General features: G+C 36.0%; 1 protein-coding gene and 1 long non-coding RNA gene across 2 annotated transcripts in view; one reads left to right on the top strand and one right to left on the bottom strand.

Moving 5' to 3' along the window:
• Positions 1-18614, bottom strand: part of IRAG1 (inositol 1,4,5-triphosphate receptor associated 1) — a 46631-nt gene that overhangs the window by 19415 nt on the left and 8602 nt on the right. Inside the window, exons 3-14 of the mRNA XM_087950938.1 lie at positions 16738-16808; positions 15356-15529; positions 14320-14397; positions 13437-13483; positions 11174-11764; positions 7454-7532; positions 6595-6715; positions 5889-5919; positions 4888-5028; positions 3170-3301; positions 2104-2245; positions 86-135 (exon numbers count right to left, since the gene is read on the bottom strand). Of these exons, the coding sequence (XP_087807064.1) occupies positions 86-135; positions 2104-2245; positions 3170-3301; positions 4888-5028; positions 5889-5919; positions 6595-6715; positions 7454-7532; positions 11174-11764; positions 13437-13483; positions 14320-14397; positions 15356-15529; positions 16738-16808 (1657 nt within the window). The remainder of the gene's footprint in view (positions 1-85; positions 136-2103; positions 2246-3169; positions 3302-4887; positions 5029-5888; positions 5920-6594; positions 6716-7453; positions 7533-11173; positions 11765-13436; positions 13484-14319; positions 14398-15355; positions 15530-16737; positions 16809-18614) is intronic.
• Positions 1-18614, top strand: part of LOC148133315 (uncharacterized) — a 66406-nt gene that overhangs the window by 4504 nt on the left and 43288 nt on the right. The window lies entirely within an intron of this gene.

The following is an 18614-nucleotide window of genomic DNA, read 5'->3' on the forward strand; positions in this document are numbered from 1 at the left end:
AGCACAGGTTTGGCTAACAGATTTTCCAGAATCGATACTTATGCAAATAGTGCATTAAATGGATTATTAAAATTTGGAAAAATACCTTTCCAATAGAAAGAGACATGGATCTTGATGTCCGAGGCACACCATCATCTGTTGCAAAGTATCAAACAATATTGAATGGGAAAAAAATAGTGGCAGAAAAGACAAAAGACATTATTTAACCAGACTGTTTTATATTGAAAAGAAAGCTCATATCAAGTAACATTAAACTTTATTATAAACTATGATACAATATTGTTATGATGATCAATATGGATCATCATTTCAGTGAATCCAAAGATGCTTTTTCAAGAGGTAACTAGACTTTCTGTTTTTTTCTTTGAAGATGTTTCACTTCTCATCCAAGAAGCTTCTTCAGCTCTGACTGGATGGTAGGGACCATTCATTCAGCTCTGAGCTGAAGAAGCTTCTTGGATGAGAAGCAAAACCAGAGAAAGCCCAATTGCCTCTTGAAAAAGCACCTTTGGGGCAATCATGACCTGGATGACTGAGAATCTCCATAGACATTTTGGTTGAATGTGTCATAATCTCACAGTTTTTCTGAAGATACCTAAATCAAGATATTTTTTTTTAAAAAAATACAGTATTATTTAATTGGAGTTTGGTTCCAGGTGACTTCATAGCTATGGCCACCATTCAATAACAGCTTTACCACTGCCATCTTTCCATGTTGTTTTTCACTTCTCATTTTAGCTCTGAGCTCTGGAATTTTCTAGTAATCTCTAAAACAAATACTAACCAAGCCTGTTTGTACTTCGTTTTTAAGCCTTGGATGCCTCCTGCTAAATCAAGATGCAAAACTTTAATCAATAAATAAATATTCTATTTATCAGATACTAGCTCTATACCCGTGTTTCGCTACGAAACTATGTGATCAGGCTTAGTTTTTGGGGAGGAAAATAATGGGAAAAATTGTGCCTCTGCCTACCAGCATTCATCGGTATTCATCTGGCTAGCATCCTGTCAGTATGTGTGAGACAGTTGAGGGCTGTTTGGAAACTGAAACAGTATTTGCTGTGTGAGCAACAAGGAGACAGCTTGGAGCCTGGGTGTGGCTTAGCTCAACTGTTCTGTACTAAAGCTTGTTGCTGCTGTGAAACTGAAACTGAAACTCCTCTCCTCTGCTTGTGTTTTGCATTTGGAAGAGATTTCTTTTCAGGTGGGGAGGGGGAGTAGAATGCCTTAGCATCAGGGGTGGGATTCTACTAGTTCGCACCTATTCGCTAGAACCAGTTGTTAACATTCTAAGCAGTTCGGAGAACCGGTTGTTAGAAGAAATTACTGGCCTAAGCCTGTAAAGAAGGCAGGAAGGAAACATTCTGGTGTTGCTTACAGAAACTGCCTCTTCATTAACCCTTATATACATTCTTGGCAGGACTAGACTTCCTGTCTCTGGAACTTCTCTGGAGTTTTTCCCCCCTCCTTTGCTGGTACTTTGCTTGTGTGGAGTGACCTTTCAAAGTTACAATGGCACTGAAAAAAAGTGACTTATGACCATTTTTCACACTTAGGACTGTTGGAGCATCCCCACAGTCATGAGAGGCCAGGCGAGGAGATGCGTGCCTCGATGTGAGTGATCGAGTTGGCTACACCCAGCCAATAACATGACGACCAAGCCATGTCCACCCAGTCACATGACCACCAAGCCACACCCACCACCTAAGCCATTCCCACAGAACCGGTTGTTAAAAAATTTGAATTCCACCCCCTGCTTAGCATCAGAGCGTATTAATAATAATATACAAACTACTCTGATGGTCATTTGAAAAGCCCTTTCTTAGTGAGCACCTAGAAGCCAAGAGGAACATAAGTGTCAAATTTCAAGTGTGTAGGCTTTACGGTTCTGGAGATTTTGTGATGATGCGTGAGTGGTATTTCGCTTCTATATAGAGAGATTTTATATATACAAGATGACCCAAAAGTCTCAGTGCAGTTTTAAGCTTTCTTAAAAAATATGGTAAGAGTTTTGGGACAGCCCATATTATCTATAACTATGTGGAGAGTAAATAAAATTTTTACTGCAATACAAAGAGTATTTAAAATTTCAGGAAGTTTTACCTGGAGAACCGTAGCTTCTGCTAGAATTCTGATTAGCAAGTTTCTTATACTCCATGAGTTCAGCGTGATCCTTTTCATATGTTCTTTTTAAATTCTCTACATACTGCATCATAACTTCAGTGGCCTTTGACATACGTTTTTCCTGGAAGAAACAGATAAGAACAATACACATAAAGGTATATTTTCGATATCAAGGAAATAGCAGTATATAACAGTTTTTAGCTATATGATTTTACTCAAAAGGAGACCTTGCCAATTTGAAACCTATGGTAATGACAATGCCATTGTATGGAATGTCATTTTTCTTTTTGTTATTAATATTCAAATAAATGTTTCTCAGGGAGTGACAGTATCCAAATTCTGTCTTTTAATCTATGACCAATTAACAGCAGAAGCTATCATACTATTGAAAATGATTGCCTGGATACAATCTGATCCCAAGAACTGATATTAAAGTAGCAGACATTCTGAGATCCTCCATTTTGAAGGTTAGATCCTCAGGATCAACACTGCCAACTAAACCACATTTTAAAAACCTCATTATGTATTATTATATTTTAAACTTTATTATTATGTACATTTTTCTTGCAATCTACTGATTGGTTTACCTTATTTTAACAATTTATTCTGTGTGAACTTTCATTTACATTTCCACAGTATTAGAAAATTGAATGCCTTCAGTCTAAACTTGTTTAAATAATAAAGTTATTTTGGATTGTAAGAATTTTTTAGATCTATGTTCTCACAAGGTATTTGACTATGGGCTGGAAAAAAACATATGTCTGGAATCTTAGAGGTGGTACTGGTGTGTTAAAAGAGAGGGGGGAGGGAAGGAGAGAGGGAGTGAGTGGGAGAGAGAGAGAGAGAGAGAGAGAGAGAGAGAGAGAGAGAGAAATAAATAACTAGCCTAGATGGACCAAAGATTCAGTTTAGGGTGTTTAGACTTTTGGATCATGCCTGTTATCTTGGTTTCAGCCTCTTTTTTAGCTAGAGTCAGTCATGGATTGACTAATAATAAAGTCAGAGTGAGAATATATAGTTAACCGGCACTTTTAATAGTTTTTACCTGACGAACAGCGCCAACCATTTCAGCCCGACTGGACAGTCTTGAAGCCAAACGATGAAGCACAGCAATGTCTTCCAATAACTTCTGGTACATCTCTCTATGTTCAGAGTGATGCCACAAGGAAGCTGAAGACTGAAACAGAGTGTTCCCTAACATATTAACTATATTATAAATTTAAATTATTAATAATTATTATTTTAATCTGAAAAGTCAAAGTGCAATAAAGTCATAAAAGGATAATTTGCAATAAACATAATAAAAGGACACCCATAGAATAACTTTTCATCTGTTTCTAAAAATCTAAAAACTTAAAAATACAATATAACATGAAAGCAATTTCTTTTATTCTAGACATACTTTTGACAATCAACATCCAAATAACTACTTAAAGGATTAGTCAAGAGCAGGCTTTTATCATCCATTTCTCCTTCTTTCACTCAGAAAAGCATAAAGATGCTTAAAGCAGAATAATCTTCTAACTATAGTCTACTTGCATTTTACACTTGTTCCATCAATCCACTATTAATGTGGAAAATATTAAATACCTGAACAATATAATGTATTTTAGCATAGTATTAGAAAAAATACATCTTGAAGAGAGAACAGATAGGTCTTCATGATTAAAATTTAAAATGTTCTTATATTTTAGCAAAAGCTTGATTATCAGAAAAGTCAGAAAATATATAGACTGCCTGATTCCAATCAGGGAAATGCATGCTTTGCTGAATTCACTGTTTAGCAATACTTTTCCTTATTAGTAGCTGTTGTTAATTTCAAATATTTGAATTCTTAGGCTCTTTTTTATGTATAAAAAATGAACATAACTAACGTTTGGATCTAAAATTTAGAAAATGGCTTCACCGTGTCATGCAATTGAGAATTTCTTAAAAGGGAACTGTTAGACAGAAACCATGGCAACTTTTACTATAATATGTCAAATATTATTACTGCCAGTACAATCAACTTTCTTAAAAATGGATACTATTTCAAAATGATGGCAGTTGGATTTCAAGAAATCCTGATCCAAAACAATTGAGATGGATGGATGGATGGACAGATGGATAGTTGGGTGGTGGGTGGATAGATGGATGAATAGACAGACAGACAAATAGATAGAAAGACAGAAGGTAAGCTGTCCATTCTGCCTATTTACCTCTTTTCACTGAAGGCCATTTCTGACCTTACACAAATTCTAGTGATAGTATGTTCAGGATGGAAGAAAAGGTTTTCAAAATTTAAAATATTAAAGTTTCCTACTGTTCTGAATTTGAAATGGACCGTCCTGATTATTCCCAAAATGTTTGCATTTTGGAGTTTGAGTCCATCACTCCTTGCATGACAATCACTCTCTTAGACCAACTCACCTCACAGTGTTGTAACTCATAGAGGAAGAAATTCAAGGTACCCTGCCTTGAGCTTCTACATAAAAAAGGCAGAACAGAAATTTAACAAGTAACCCAGTGGTAGTCAACCTGGTCCCTACTTCCCACTAGTGGGTGTTCCAGCTTTCCTGGTGGGTGGTAGGGGTTTTGTCCCCTACTTTATAAATCACCATTACTGTGGATCCGGTGGGCGGTTAGAGAAAATTTTACTACTAACAGAGATACAAAAGTGGGCGGCAGGTATAAAAAGGTTGACTACCCCTGAAGTAACCTATTGAAAATTTAAAAATACATAACACAGAACATAACAAAGGTTCCCAGCATGTTTTGTCTTACCGTAACTGCTCCCCTGAAGTTGTCTAATTCCTTCTCTGTATTTTCTTCAGCAATATTTCTTTCCCTTTCAGCCTGATTAATTCTTGATTCCAATGTATAACTATCATTTCTGAATGCCAATGAAAGTTGTACAAATACATTCTGTTGCAGGAAAATAAAAATTAATTGAATCCTTTCATTAATCCTAAAGAAGATGAATGAAGGAATTAATTTCCACCAACAAACTCTTACATATTGGCTTTTCAGGGGAGTCATGTTCCCTACTCTAAAAAAGTCTACCTGCATAACTAGAAATGGGCTTAAGGTATGTATAACAACATGTATATGATGTAGGGTGGTATTATAAAGAAGCTGCTGGTGGCAAGCTGAATTATATGAAATATTATTAATCTGCAGACTCAATGCCTTTGCAAGAGATTCTTAGGAGTCAGTCTCTTGTGCACTATAGTTTTAAAAGGAAAGCTGAGCAAACTTCAGTTCTTTGTTTAAGTAGACTCTTCACCTCTGCCTACCTAGGAATTTTTACATTGTGATCATCTGATAAGGTGAGTGTTTCTAAATTGATGCTACCGTAGATATAGAAACTAATAGTTAAAATAACTTTTGTGTCAGCTTTTCTCAGCAAAAGTATACAAAGCTTTGATTCTATCATGGTTTCTTGATTTTTGTTTATTGAAAATCCTGACCACAGATCCAATTAAGTTTAATTCCTATTCTATAACTCAGTACAGGCAACTAAATAGAATTCTTCTGTTACCTCTTGATGTAATCTGGTATGTTCACAAATGTTATTATAAGATAATAAGATATATTATATTGTATTTATTGTAAATGAAGTTTTGAGAACATTCTTCAAACATATTTTCACCAAGTCTTTAACTGAAAAACATAGCATTCCCTGAAAGCAAGTAAAGCTTCTCAACAAAACATTGATCATCATTAGTATTATGTGACACACACAACTTGACTGCTTTTGTGCTGTTTAGATTCAAAACACTTACCTCAACCTCTCGTTCAGTTAGTGGTGGAGAACTGCAATAAGAACAGGAATAACTTGTATGTTACATTTAAAAGCCATTTATTCTGCATACTTAATCAGCATCTAACAGGCCATTTTCTTAATTGGTTAATAATCAGCTAACTGCATATATGCTGTAATTAGAGAATGAAAAAAATACACTATACAAGTCTTACTAAAAATCAAGCACATTTAATTCATATTTTATCATTTGTAAATTTTATTATTACATTGCAAGATACAGAATCTTGCTTTCTTAGAAAGTAAAGGTTGTCCACACAGAACCAGCATCATTATTGTGGCTATAAGTTAAGCATTTCATAAGGTTATAGGATGTGAATCATGTTTCTCTAGAGTTGAATGACAAGTATACTAAAATATAATGACTAAATCATATTACTTGTAACAACTGATTATACGTTGTGGTGATGTATAATATTTTATTTTGGAATAATCCTAGAAAATCTGAGAGTCATGATTGGTTCAGGGTCTCTCATAGTCGACTGAGAAGTAAACCCTGTCACCAGAGTGTGTAAAACTGCATTACTTCACGTTCTTTCTGTTATGGTTATGTAGACAAAAGTGGATTGAGAGAATCTCCACCTCTTCCCAACTTGCTTTAATGAGATTAAATACTTCTTTCGTTACATATGTTCAGACAGTAAAATACCACTCACAGATGGATTTACCTTCCTGAAAATGGTGTTTGTACATGAAGTTTTCGTAAAAGAATGTCAGGAATGTTGGGCATGACGTCATATCTATTCTTTGATTCCTCCTCCTCCACTAAGAAAGGGGTTGGTGAAGACCCTAAAGAAAAAAATCTTTCATTGCTAAAACAGAAGCAACCAAACAACTGAAGAATATTAAGTATCGCACTCTGATGGTTCAAATGTTGTGGGAAGTTGGATGGAGAGAAACAGGACATTCTGCTCTAAGCAACCAATTTCAGAACAGATTTAATTTAAAAAAATAAATTTCTCCATTACTGATTAAAGTGAAACTCAAATACTCCAAGGGATCATAAAAGAATATTCCATTATTCAAAAATTAAGCACATGTTTATTTTTCAGCAAATGCATAATAAATCCCTATATTCTGCTTGATAGGTTGTCTGGTAATAGTTCTAATGATCTCAAATACAAATATCATTGTAATCAACTGAAAATAACTGTATTTAAGACCATGGGTCCACTGGTGAGTCATTTGCAAATTTTCTATGCAGCACATGTACAATATACACTTGTACAGTTTCCACAATAGTGTACTATTCCCCTTTCATTCCAGTAATGGTGAACTTATAGTTCTCTAACTGTTATTGGATGCCAACCCCCATGAGTTCTACTCATGTCCTATACTCATTCAGGAAGAGATTACATATGAAGTCATCCTAACTAAGATTTTTAGCAAAAGGCTCAATGTTAGAAAAGTGATGTGGCTACCAAAGTCATGTCTCCTCCAATTTAATCATAGATAGATAGATAGATAGATAGATAGATAGATAGATAGATAGATAGATAGATAGATAGATAGATAGTTGTACATCACCTCTTTCCTGTTCAGCAGCTTCACTAAGATCAGGAAGTTTAAGTCCAGCTAAATTTTGATTTCTCATCAATATATGTTCCTGGTGGAGAAAAAAATCTTGAATTATTTCTTAATACTTTATTTTAAAAATAAATTTTCAATAACAGAATAAAGCCTATTAAATTGAGTGTTATAAATACATATAAAGCTGAAAGTAATCTAGGAACTGCTTGTTTTAGTAACAAGAATATTGAGTTAAAATTCTATCCTTCACTATACAACATTCCTAACATGATTCACAAATATAAAAATGATACCAATATATGTAGCTGAGGGTTGAAATGATGGGTCATTGGTGCTCTCTGAGCTTGCTTGTTTTCTTGCAGACATTTCATTACCCAAATTAGGTAATATAACCAGTGATTATGTTATCTAGTTTGGGTAATGAAACATCTGCAAGAAAACAACCAAATTCAGAGAGCTCAAAGGACCCCTTAATAAAAATGATACCAGAAAAATATTAAAAGGGTAAAATATTGTTAAAATAAGACTGGTGGGAATAACTAAAGAGCTAGGAGAAGGAGAAGAAAGTGCTAGGACAGCCAATTTAATTACATTGCATCACTATCAAGTAGTCTCACTATTGTCACCAGTCTATAAAATAAAAGTCCCTTTTCATCTCAATTCATAAATAGCACAGTTTTTAAAAATGAGCCACATTCTGAACTCTACCCACAAATGGATTAGGAAACAGTAAAAGAAAATATTCTAAATCTATCTACTAAAAAGCACACTAGATATGTCTTCAAGTAGCTCTAGTATTAAAAACTTTTAAAATTATCAGCATACAGTATCACTTCTTTGCTGTTTTAGTTACTATATTTATATGGCTGCCAACAACATATTATCTGGGTAACCTATTTATAGTAAATGATGTTAATGTACAATAAAATAGTAAATGCAATTTAAATTCATATCTGTCAAGACAACAACAATAACATTAAAAATTTAATGCACTATTTTCCCAAATACCCTCAGTAATCTTATGCACTGAGGAATTTTTCTTAAAATTAACTAATGAAGCTGAAATTCACACAAGTTTTCTAATAGTGCATGTGGTATTACCAGTAGAGTTTCCTCCACCCCACTAATATAATAGCAGGTCTGTGGATATTGGTTATGTGGGGAGGGAGGCAGGAAATTCTATTTAGCTTTTCCTCTCCTCCTAGTATTAATATTATAGTAATGATAAATTGCTGTTATTAGCTAGACAGAAAATAAGCTGTTATTAGCTAGACACATAAGCTGTTATTAGCTAGACAGAAAATATTTTCTTTTAAGATAATGACCAAAAAGACTGCGAACTCAGTTAAATCAACCTCCCATGTGTGCAATTAAACTTTTAAACCCAATATTCTTTCTAGTGATGCACTGAACTGCTATATTGCAAAGACACTTTCTTGTCATATGCATTTGTAAACTACCATCATTTTGGGTCAGTAAAGTTCTTAATGTTTCCATTTAACTATAAAAGCTGAAACATTCCTAAAACTATACTAGCACTACAGTAAATGACTTGGTGGTTTATATTTTACATTATACATTACATTTACATTATGTTTAAAATACCCATTCACTTGATCTGTGCTCATATCCCTCTGAAACTGAATTAAAATAATATTAAATATTATTTAAACATTTTAAGATTAAAGGATGTGCTTGTTAATATATATTGTCACGTAAGACTTTAATATATATTGTTAATATATATTGTCACGTAAGAGTATATTTACTGACATAAGAAGGGATACCACTGACTTCCTTAAACAATGTTAATAAAATTCTCTCTTTATTTAGAAATAAATTTCTAAATGGCTGTATTTAGAGTTTGTCTCTGATCTACTCAAATTGTACTGGTTATGAGCTACCAATTTTTGTACTGTTACCCTAGTGCAGGGTTGTTGATTTTGCCTCTATGTTGCTCCATTTTAGACAGACTATCTCTGTTCTACAAAAGTGATTCTCTTGAGATCAATTTAGCAAAAAAACAAGATATAAAAGCAATGGAAGCACATTTATAGCAGAAACTCTTAATGAAACACTACAGATTTATATGCACTGATATATCTCCAGACAGAAAGGGAGATCTGGGGGGGCTGTGAAGAAATAAAATGGTTTATTTCATGCACAAATATCTAAAATGACAGGAGAGTTTGTCAGCTTCTTCCTGCCTACTGTATATGTCTTACATAACTATGTCCGAAGCTACAATGCTGTACCATCATTTATGCTCATTTTCCTAATGGCAGCTAATGATGTTTTCTAAATCTAATAATAATTTTTAAAGGAATGGATTCTTCATATGAGAAATGAAACTGAATCTCCACCTGATGAGCCCGAAGTTAGAATGGAAGGCCCTGTTTTCTAGCCACCTCCAACTATCCTTCTTGATCCCAGCCTTTTTGTGAGGTAGGAAGACAGCCCCTTCTTCCAGGCAGAAATAAAAAGGGAATGACTGCTTCCAGCTTTCACAGAGGAGCTGGCTGCCTATCTCTGAATATGAAGGAAAAGGGCCTGCCTTTTGTTTGGGCAGAAAAAAAGCAGACAGAAATTGCTTCCTGTCTTTACTTGCAAATCTTAAGATCTGCTATAATGCTTTTAGCCCCTTCTTTATTTCTGAGAAACAGAATAATTATGAACTTCTAACCATGTTGCAAATATTAAAAGACTATAAAAACAGCCCCCCAGATCAGACCAAATCCTTATCTAGTCCAAAATTCTGTTCTTGCAGTAACCAATCAAAAGCCTGCAGGAAGCTACAGTAAGGATATGCCTAGGAGCATCCTTCCACTTAGGTTCCCCAGAAATAAGAGTCATATTGCCAGTGATAAGCTGGAGGTAATAAATATAACCATTGTGACTGTAAATGCACATGAAAATAAGCTGTTCCCACAGGAAACATAATGTCTTAGATATTTCATTTCAGTTGACAGTTTGCTATAATTTGGGGAGTGCAAATATTAAAAACCATTTTTTGAAAAGCAAAAAAGTAACTGCATGAAAGGACAAGGCGATAACCACAATCCAAAATTGCACAAATACCATTGAACAGACTTTGGGAGAGGCTACAAAAAACGATGGAGACTAAAGGCACAATCTCCAGAGTCTAAGCCCTACAAAAATAAAATCAAGGGATGTCATTCTGTCTACCAGCTTGGCTGGCTTCAAAAAACCGCTGGATCAATTCATGGAAGTCATAGAGATCAATGTCTATCAGGGCAGATGGCAGTGTGGCTGCCTATGAAAGTAACATGTGGGGAAATTAATAGGTTTCCTTGTACATTTGATTGAGCACTTGTGAGAACAGATTACTAGACCATATGGGTCAGGGGTCTGATCCAGCAGGCACTGATTACATTCTATGTTATAAGTCAACATGATAGGTAGAAGGGATGTCTATCACATCAAGGTAGAGGCATTAATTTTGTGTAATTAATTTGAATGAATTGCCAGAGGTCTGCCTAGGTTTGCTTGTTCCTTCCCTACAGACTACTAATTTTACCCATCTTCTACTGTACATTTCAAATAATAAACTGTACATTTCTGGTACAATAAACTATGGAAGAAAAGCAATATTTTTCCAGGTTTAAAATATAATTTACAACATTATAATCCTATTCTATTACATAAGACTGAAACAAATGCGGTATAGTTTACACAGATCAACTTATCAAAACTCACCTCTCTGAGCTTCGTCAGTTTCTGCATTCGAATTGGCTGAACTTGTATTTGAAGGTCTTTGAATGGTGGTACTATATTACCAGCTGTTATGTTACCAGCAGAGCTTTTAATATCTTCAGGTGATCTGAAAGGTGCTTTTTCTACATTACATGGTTCAGGATGATCCCATGACATAGCTCGTAGTAGAGGAGAGTGGTTACTAGGTGCATTAAATTCAGTTTTATTAGGAACTTTGGAATCCTTCAGTAGTGGTGCTGAGCCCTTTAACTTTGTGCCCAGTGCAATCATTCCTGGTCCAGGTAACTGACCTTTGAAAGGAAACTCGTTTCCTTTAATTTTTTTAGGAAATTCTTTCCCTACTTCAGTTTCACAGAAGTTCTTGCTACTACTTAGAGTTATTTTGCCAGTGTTGGAATCTGAAGTACAGAATTGAGGCAGATTATCCATATGTTTATATGGATCAAAGTTCTCCTTTTGTTCAGACACCTTCTCCTTTAGACTTTCCAAACCAGTTGTGTGAGGAACCATTCTTCCCTGAGAAGCTTTTCTTTGTTCATTCTCCTTTCGGTTAGTTATTCCTTTTGTGGGATTCTAAAATTAAACAAACAAACTTAAAACCAGTTTCTCTTAGAAGTCTTATTTTCTAAACCCCTGCTTTTCTTTTGAAGGCACCAGCAACAATATTTAAGTGGTAGAAGCAATCTCTTCAATATTTCTTACTTCAGAAAAAAATGTTGGTTTTGATGACAGAATTCTAGAAAGCAAATGTTTCCTTCAAGAAACATTTATACTGAACCAGAACACAGCTAACTATCGAGTTTCTTTATGGATACAGGCATTATACTGAATCTCCATAGAGATTTACCAAGATTATTTTTGAAATACAAAATTTTATAAATAATTTGAATGGACTGTTTCTACGTAGAGAATCTGGATCCAGCCCGTGTAAGGCTTTATAGGTTAAAACTAGCACTTTGAACTGCATCCAGAAAAATCTGGGTAACCAGTACAATACCTTCAGTGCAAATGTTCTATTATCAGAGATCTTAACAGAAAGCAGAATTGCAAGGGACCTTGGAGATGTTCTAGTCCAACCCCTGCTCATGTATACCATTTCAGACAAAAGATTGTCTGACCTCTTCTTAAAAACTTCCTGTGTTGGAGCACGCACAACTATGGAAGGCAAACAGGTCCATTGAATAATTGTTCTAACTGTCAGAAAATTTCTTGGTTCTAAGTTGGTTCTGTTCTTGATTAGTTTCCATCCACTGATTCTTGTCCTGCCTTCAGGTGCTTTGGATAATAGATTGACCCCCTCCCCTTCCTTCTGGCAGCCCCTCAAATATTGGAACATTGTTATCATGTCATCCTTAGCCATTCTTTTCATTAAACTAGGCATATCCAGTTCCTGCAACTATTCATATCTTTTAGCCTCCAGTTCCCTAATATTTTTTGTTGCTCTTCTCTGCACTCTTTCTAGATCCTCAACATTTTTTTTTACAAAATGGCAACCAAAACCAGATGCAATATTGCAAGTGTGGTCTTACCAAGGCATCATAAAGTGGTATTAACACTTCATGTGTTCTTGATTCTATCCCTCTATTAATGTAACCTAGGACTGCACTGGCTTTTTTGGTAGCTGCAGCACAGTGCTGGCTCATATTTAAGGGATTGTTCACTACAAGATTCCTCTCGCAGTTACTATTATTGAGTAGCGCATTCTGTTTTTCTTGCTTAAATGTAGAACCTTATTTTTCTCACCATTGGATTTCATTTTGTTAGGTAGGGATTTCCTTCACCAACTGGTGGATTGCTGAAGTTTGAACTAATTGCATTGTCCATGTGATGCTCACATGCAACTTCAAGTAATGCTTGGGTTGCTGAGTGAAGCATCAATCACCATTGTCAGCACTCCCTCCTCCAAGAGGATAAATTAACATACCCTAAACCAGACATTTCACTTGTATTAACAGTACAAACTGGACAAGGAGTATGTTAAATGCACTAGCTCTTCTCAATAGAAAAAAAATGTTTAACTTTTCACTCATCCGCCAAGGGTTCCTTCCAAGTGACCTTTCATAGTGTTTTTGATTCTGTTCTCTCACATTGGACTCTGACAACATGCCCAGATTTGGGGATGCAATCACTCAGTGTAGCATAGCTAAGCTAGTTACTGCCCAGATAATTCCCATTTCTCAAAATAACATTTAGTTTATCCTGACCGATCACATTAAATGAACAAAGAATATTAAAGCATATTTACCTGCAATGGAGACACTGACTCAACACTTGACGTGCATATATCAGAATCTACAATATGAAAAATATACAATAAAAGTATTCACCTTTTTTGAAACATATCACATGTTAAAGAGAGGTATGGCAATTTGAAGAAAATCACTGCATACTTTTAGGACTTCTCTTATGAGCCAGTCCATTTGAACACATATAACCTGCTGAGAATATGCTACTCTAGATAGATCTCATTGTATGAGGAGCCTTTCTCTTAAGTCATAAAACATCCTCCTAAAGAAGAGTTATTAATTTCCCCGATAAACTTTACCTAATTCATATTCTCTCTGAAAATTAAAACCAACTGCTATATGATTTGTTTCAGATCTGCCTGCATTCCTTGTTATTTTGTTTGTTAAGAGGATGGATGCTTATTTTACTATACAATTGCAAATATAGTCATTGCATGTTAGCCTTCCCCAATTTAGTTCCAGGATAGTTGGCGGTTCTAAGGGCATTTGATATCTGGAAGGCACCAGGTTGGTAAAAAAAGAGTTTTAAAAGTGATTAAACTAGACAAATTTGTGAATATCACCTAATTATGAGCAGATGATAGATCCAATTGAACCTTCAGGGTCAAAACCAACATGCCAATAAGTACTAGCTTGAAGACAATAGCATTAAATCTTCTATTCAGCTGTGCTTTTCAAGTTGCTGATTTGATTCACCATTATGGGAAACAGAATGCTTTTTATTTTAAAACTGTTGCAAAATAGTTCCTATTAAATTTTTGAGGGAGACTTCTATGTAAATATATTTTCAACACCTCTTCATAGTCAACTTTATGGAGCATGGAGGTTTCAACCAACACAAATGCATTGTTCTATATTAGAATGTTGCACCATTGATTTTACCTGTTGGATCTGGAAAAGTCAATGAGTTGCTCCGCGATGAAGCAGGTGAAACACTGGGGCTTAGTGATGGGGATAAAGCTGCATTAAATAAAAATGTCACTTATGAGCCATTTAATAAATTTTCTATAAACATGAAGTTAAACTCAAAGCGTGTATTAAAATAACACTATAAAATCAGTATTACAGACAACAAAACACAGAAGGGGCTTAGTTCAACATAGTACAGTGGTACCTCGGTACTCATTGTTAATTGGTTCTGGAATCCATGATGAGTACCAAAAACAATGAGTTCTGAACACATTTTCCATTAAGGTATAATCCACCCAGTCACAAGGCAGCTGATACCTACAAGTTCTAGCTTGTGTGTTGAGTACTAAGCAAATGATGAGTACTGGGACAAACTTTTTGTGTCAAAATGTGTTGAGTATCAAATCTGATGAGTTTCAGAGCAGTTGAGTACGAAGGTACCACTGTACTTCCTGAACATCCTTCCGTATGGGATGGAACAGTCAGTAAGGATCACCCCAAAAAAGCAATTTATAAAATCAGTGAATTTTCCCCAGAGCCATTATGATATAGTATTTAGGATGCTAGACTTGCAGCAGGTCTAGGAACAGGGAGATCCAGGTTTTAGAGTCTATCCCCAGCTATGAATGCTCATCACATGATTTTGAGCTAATTACTGTCTCTTAGCTCAATCTACCTCACAGTAAGATTTTACTAGATCTGAACATAGCAATCCCAGAACAAAAAATGTTCTAAGTTTTACTTCTGTCAATCTGTGGCCAGTCTGGGATGATTGGGTAGAATCTTTATGGTAAACTACTTGGAATTGGGGAAGCTAGACAATTCAAGTAAATAAATGATAAACCGCTGGAATGCAGAGCACTTGTAGCATCAGTGTTGAAGTAAAACACACTTTCTGTTTTGTGGACTCCTCTGTACATGATTCTTGGAATAAAAAAAATCTTGTATGTCAGCTAACCATGAGTTCCATTTGCATAGAGAGTCAAAGATGGCATTTTGGAATACATACCTGTGGGTGATTCTGAAAGGCTGCTCCTTGATTTTCTTCCTCTGCGTGTGAGGAACCTCTCACTCACCTTCTTTGCTTCTTCTAATAGTTCAAAGTTCTTCTTTTTATCTTCATCAGATATTTGTATATCTGGCAGTTGGTCATGTAGGAGATCAATTACATGACCTTCATTATCTAAATAGGAAAATATTGAATTAACAATGAATGCATAACATACAGTAACTGCACATTCTAAGTGTTTCTTCTTGACTGCTGTAATGAGTGCATTATATACAAAATATTGGTAAATGTCTACTACAACTGACCAGCTAAATAAGGGCAATTTCTTCTCAATTTTGTAAGGTATTTTTACTATCTGTAAATATATCTATTATAATTGAGCCTGTAGGTAGCCTCATACAAGTGTTTGTTCTTTTGTGAGGCAACATTGGTTACAATAGCACATAAAAATGTCAAAACTTAAGATAGTGTTTGGCATCTACAAGATTAGGTAGGGTTCTGTCCTAGGCTTCCCCAAAAAGCACTAAGCCAACTCTGAGTCCCAGCAAAACCTCTTTTATTAAATGAATGTGAATTTAGTGCATTCACATTCAGCCAACAGCTTGGCAAACAGTCTTGCAAAGGTATACTAATTAGCTCAGACCTTATCTATCTTGGAAAGCTGCCCGGTAAATATTTCCACACGTAGTGCTGACAGGGAAGGGTTGGGTTACACAGACAAATCTTCACGAGGCTGGAACGAATGAACGAACGAACAAGTGAGTTATTTCCTGCAAAAGACCCCTCCCCTTTTGCTCCTCTTTTAATCCTGATGGGAGGGGACATTCATTGTCCACCTGTGGCCTTACTCCCACATTGACCCTGAGTCCTTAATTGTTCCTTCCTTTTGGCAGCTCTGCACATGTGCAGGCTGGGAACTGGTTCCAGAAGCTCCCCCACCTCACTGCCCTGATGACTACCAGCCTGCCTCTGGCCCCATCTCTGCCTCTGATACACAGCCCTCATCTGAGCCTCCATATCTTTGTTCTTTGACATTTACAGGCCTTGAATCTTCTGTTATAGACAACATTCAGGATTACATTAATGCATTCTGTGTTTGTAAGAGTGTCTTATGAAGCCCCAAAGACTCCCCCACAACCGGCCCACGGAAGAAAACTATAATGCTGATCCAGCCCTCAAAGAAATCCAGTTTGACACCCCTGCCATATACAACATAAGATCAAAAACCTTTGTACTGCGTACAATATAAGGAGCCATACAATATTTTTAGAACAGATTCAATCTTATAGAAGCAAATGAAGCAATACTTGAAATTCTGCCAATTTGTGTGTATAAATAATTTGAAAGAAAAAAAAAATAAGGCAATAACATATGATTCTTACCTACAGAAGTCAAAGAGTTCCCTGATTTTCTAGCATTTCTGTTAGAATGTCGCAGATGAGGGCTAATAGGCCTAGGGGAAAAGACCCAGCAATATTGAAAACTGTTCAATTAATATGTGTGTGCAGGTGTGTGCATCTATGTGCATGGGAAGATTTCTATGAATCTATTCATCTTTATTTTGTACAGTGAACAAAATATTGATTTCTTTCTGCATTTATAGTTAAATTAGTAAATTGTGATATATAAATACAGGCTAAAATCAAGATGCCACCCAAATGCTGCTGCTATGAACTCACTCATTCCTTTGTATGCGCTGAGCTAGTGGGAACTAGGCAGAGGTGGTATTCAGCAGGTTCTGACCAGTTCTGGAGAATTGGTAGCGGAAATTTTGAGTAGTTCGGAGAACCGGTAGCGGAAATTTTGAGTAATTTGGAATACCACCTCTGACTGCCCCCATCCCATCTATTCTCTGCCTCCCGAGTCCAAGCTGATCAGCTGGGTCTTCTTTTGTTGCCCTGTTCAGGAGAACAGTGCTGGAAAGCAGGTTAGTGGGGTGGGGAGAGAATGGGATTTTACAGTATCCTTCCCCTGCCACGCCCACCAAGCCACACCCACCAAGCCACACCACGCCCACCAAGCTATGCCCACAGAACCAGTAGCAAAAACATTTGAATCCCACCACAGGAACTAGGCCTTTAAATCTTTATTAGATTTTTAAATCTCTCTTTTACATCATAAGTAACTAAAGACAGCAAATATACATAATACTCCTTCCTCCTCCTATTGAGCTGAACTTTGCCATGCAATCCAAGAAAATGGTTTTTGAACTATATATTTCCAAGTTCTTAAACTTATCTGAATTCAACAGCATTCTGAATTATTAAAAAAATATCATAATGGTTCTTATGGAAGCAAACTGAAATGATAAAAACAATCATAAGGAATAAGTACTTTCCTACATAGATAATGAAGGTCATGTAATATGTATGTAGGAAAAAGTTTTGGATTATTACAGACCAGTTTAAAAAAATAAGCAATTCAATTAAATGTTCTACTCCCATTAAAAGTAAGATAAATAATGTACTTTAAAAAAAAGTTAACAATAGGTGGAACAAAAATTAAAAATTGTGGCACAATGGGTATCAGCTACTATTAGCTTGAAAACTGACTAACAGTCCTATTTTCTGTTTTCATCTACCTACCGATGCAAAAATAGTTAAAGCAAGCAGTAAAAAGATGAAAAAGAGGACATGGAAAAGCAGTAGGAAAGGGGAAGGAATAGAGAGGATAGTAGGGGATGGGATGATGGGTAAGGAACCAGATAATGGGCAGATGAGGTTATTCGGGTTTTCTCCCGCGTAAGATTCAAAGTATCTAGGCAACGTTTCGGCGAGGTCCCACTCGCCATCTTCAGGCTGGTGCTTTCGGCTTAGTGCCAGTGCAAGCAGTGTGTGACCGGAGCTGCCATCTCTATATATACAAGTGGTGGGGGATGGTGTGCTGGGCTGGTTGGCTGTGCTGCAGCCTCTTGATTGGTTGATGGAGTTGATGTTGGTATAATGGGCTGTGTAATGGCCTTTTGTTGTAGAGATATCCTGGATCTTGTGCTGTCATCTCCTGGGTCGTTAGCCTCTTGTGTTTTAACGGCTTGGGTAATGGGTTGTGTGATGGGCTTGTGAGTTCTTTTGTTGTGGTATCCTGGGTCTTGCGTTGTAATCTCCTGGGTCGTTTGTGTTTTGATCTCTTTTCCATTAGCCTCCTGTGTAGTAACAGCTTGGGTAATGGGTTGTGTGATGACCTTGTGAGATTTATTGCTGTGGTATACTTGGTCTTGTGCTGTGATATCCTGGGTCATTTGCTGTGTTGTGACTTCTTG

The sequence above is a fragment of the Notechis scutatus genome, chromosome 1 (assembly GCF_049901735.1).
Source record: "Notechis scutatus isolate UNSWTSFEM ecotype Mainland chromosome 1, rNotScu1.2, whole genome shotgun sequence".
Classification (NCBI taxonomy): domain Eukaryota; kingdom Metazoa; phylum Chordata; class Lepidosauria; order Squamata; family Elapidae; genus Notechis; species Notechis scutatus.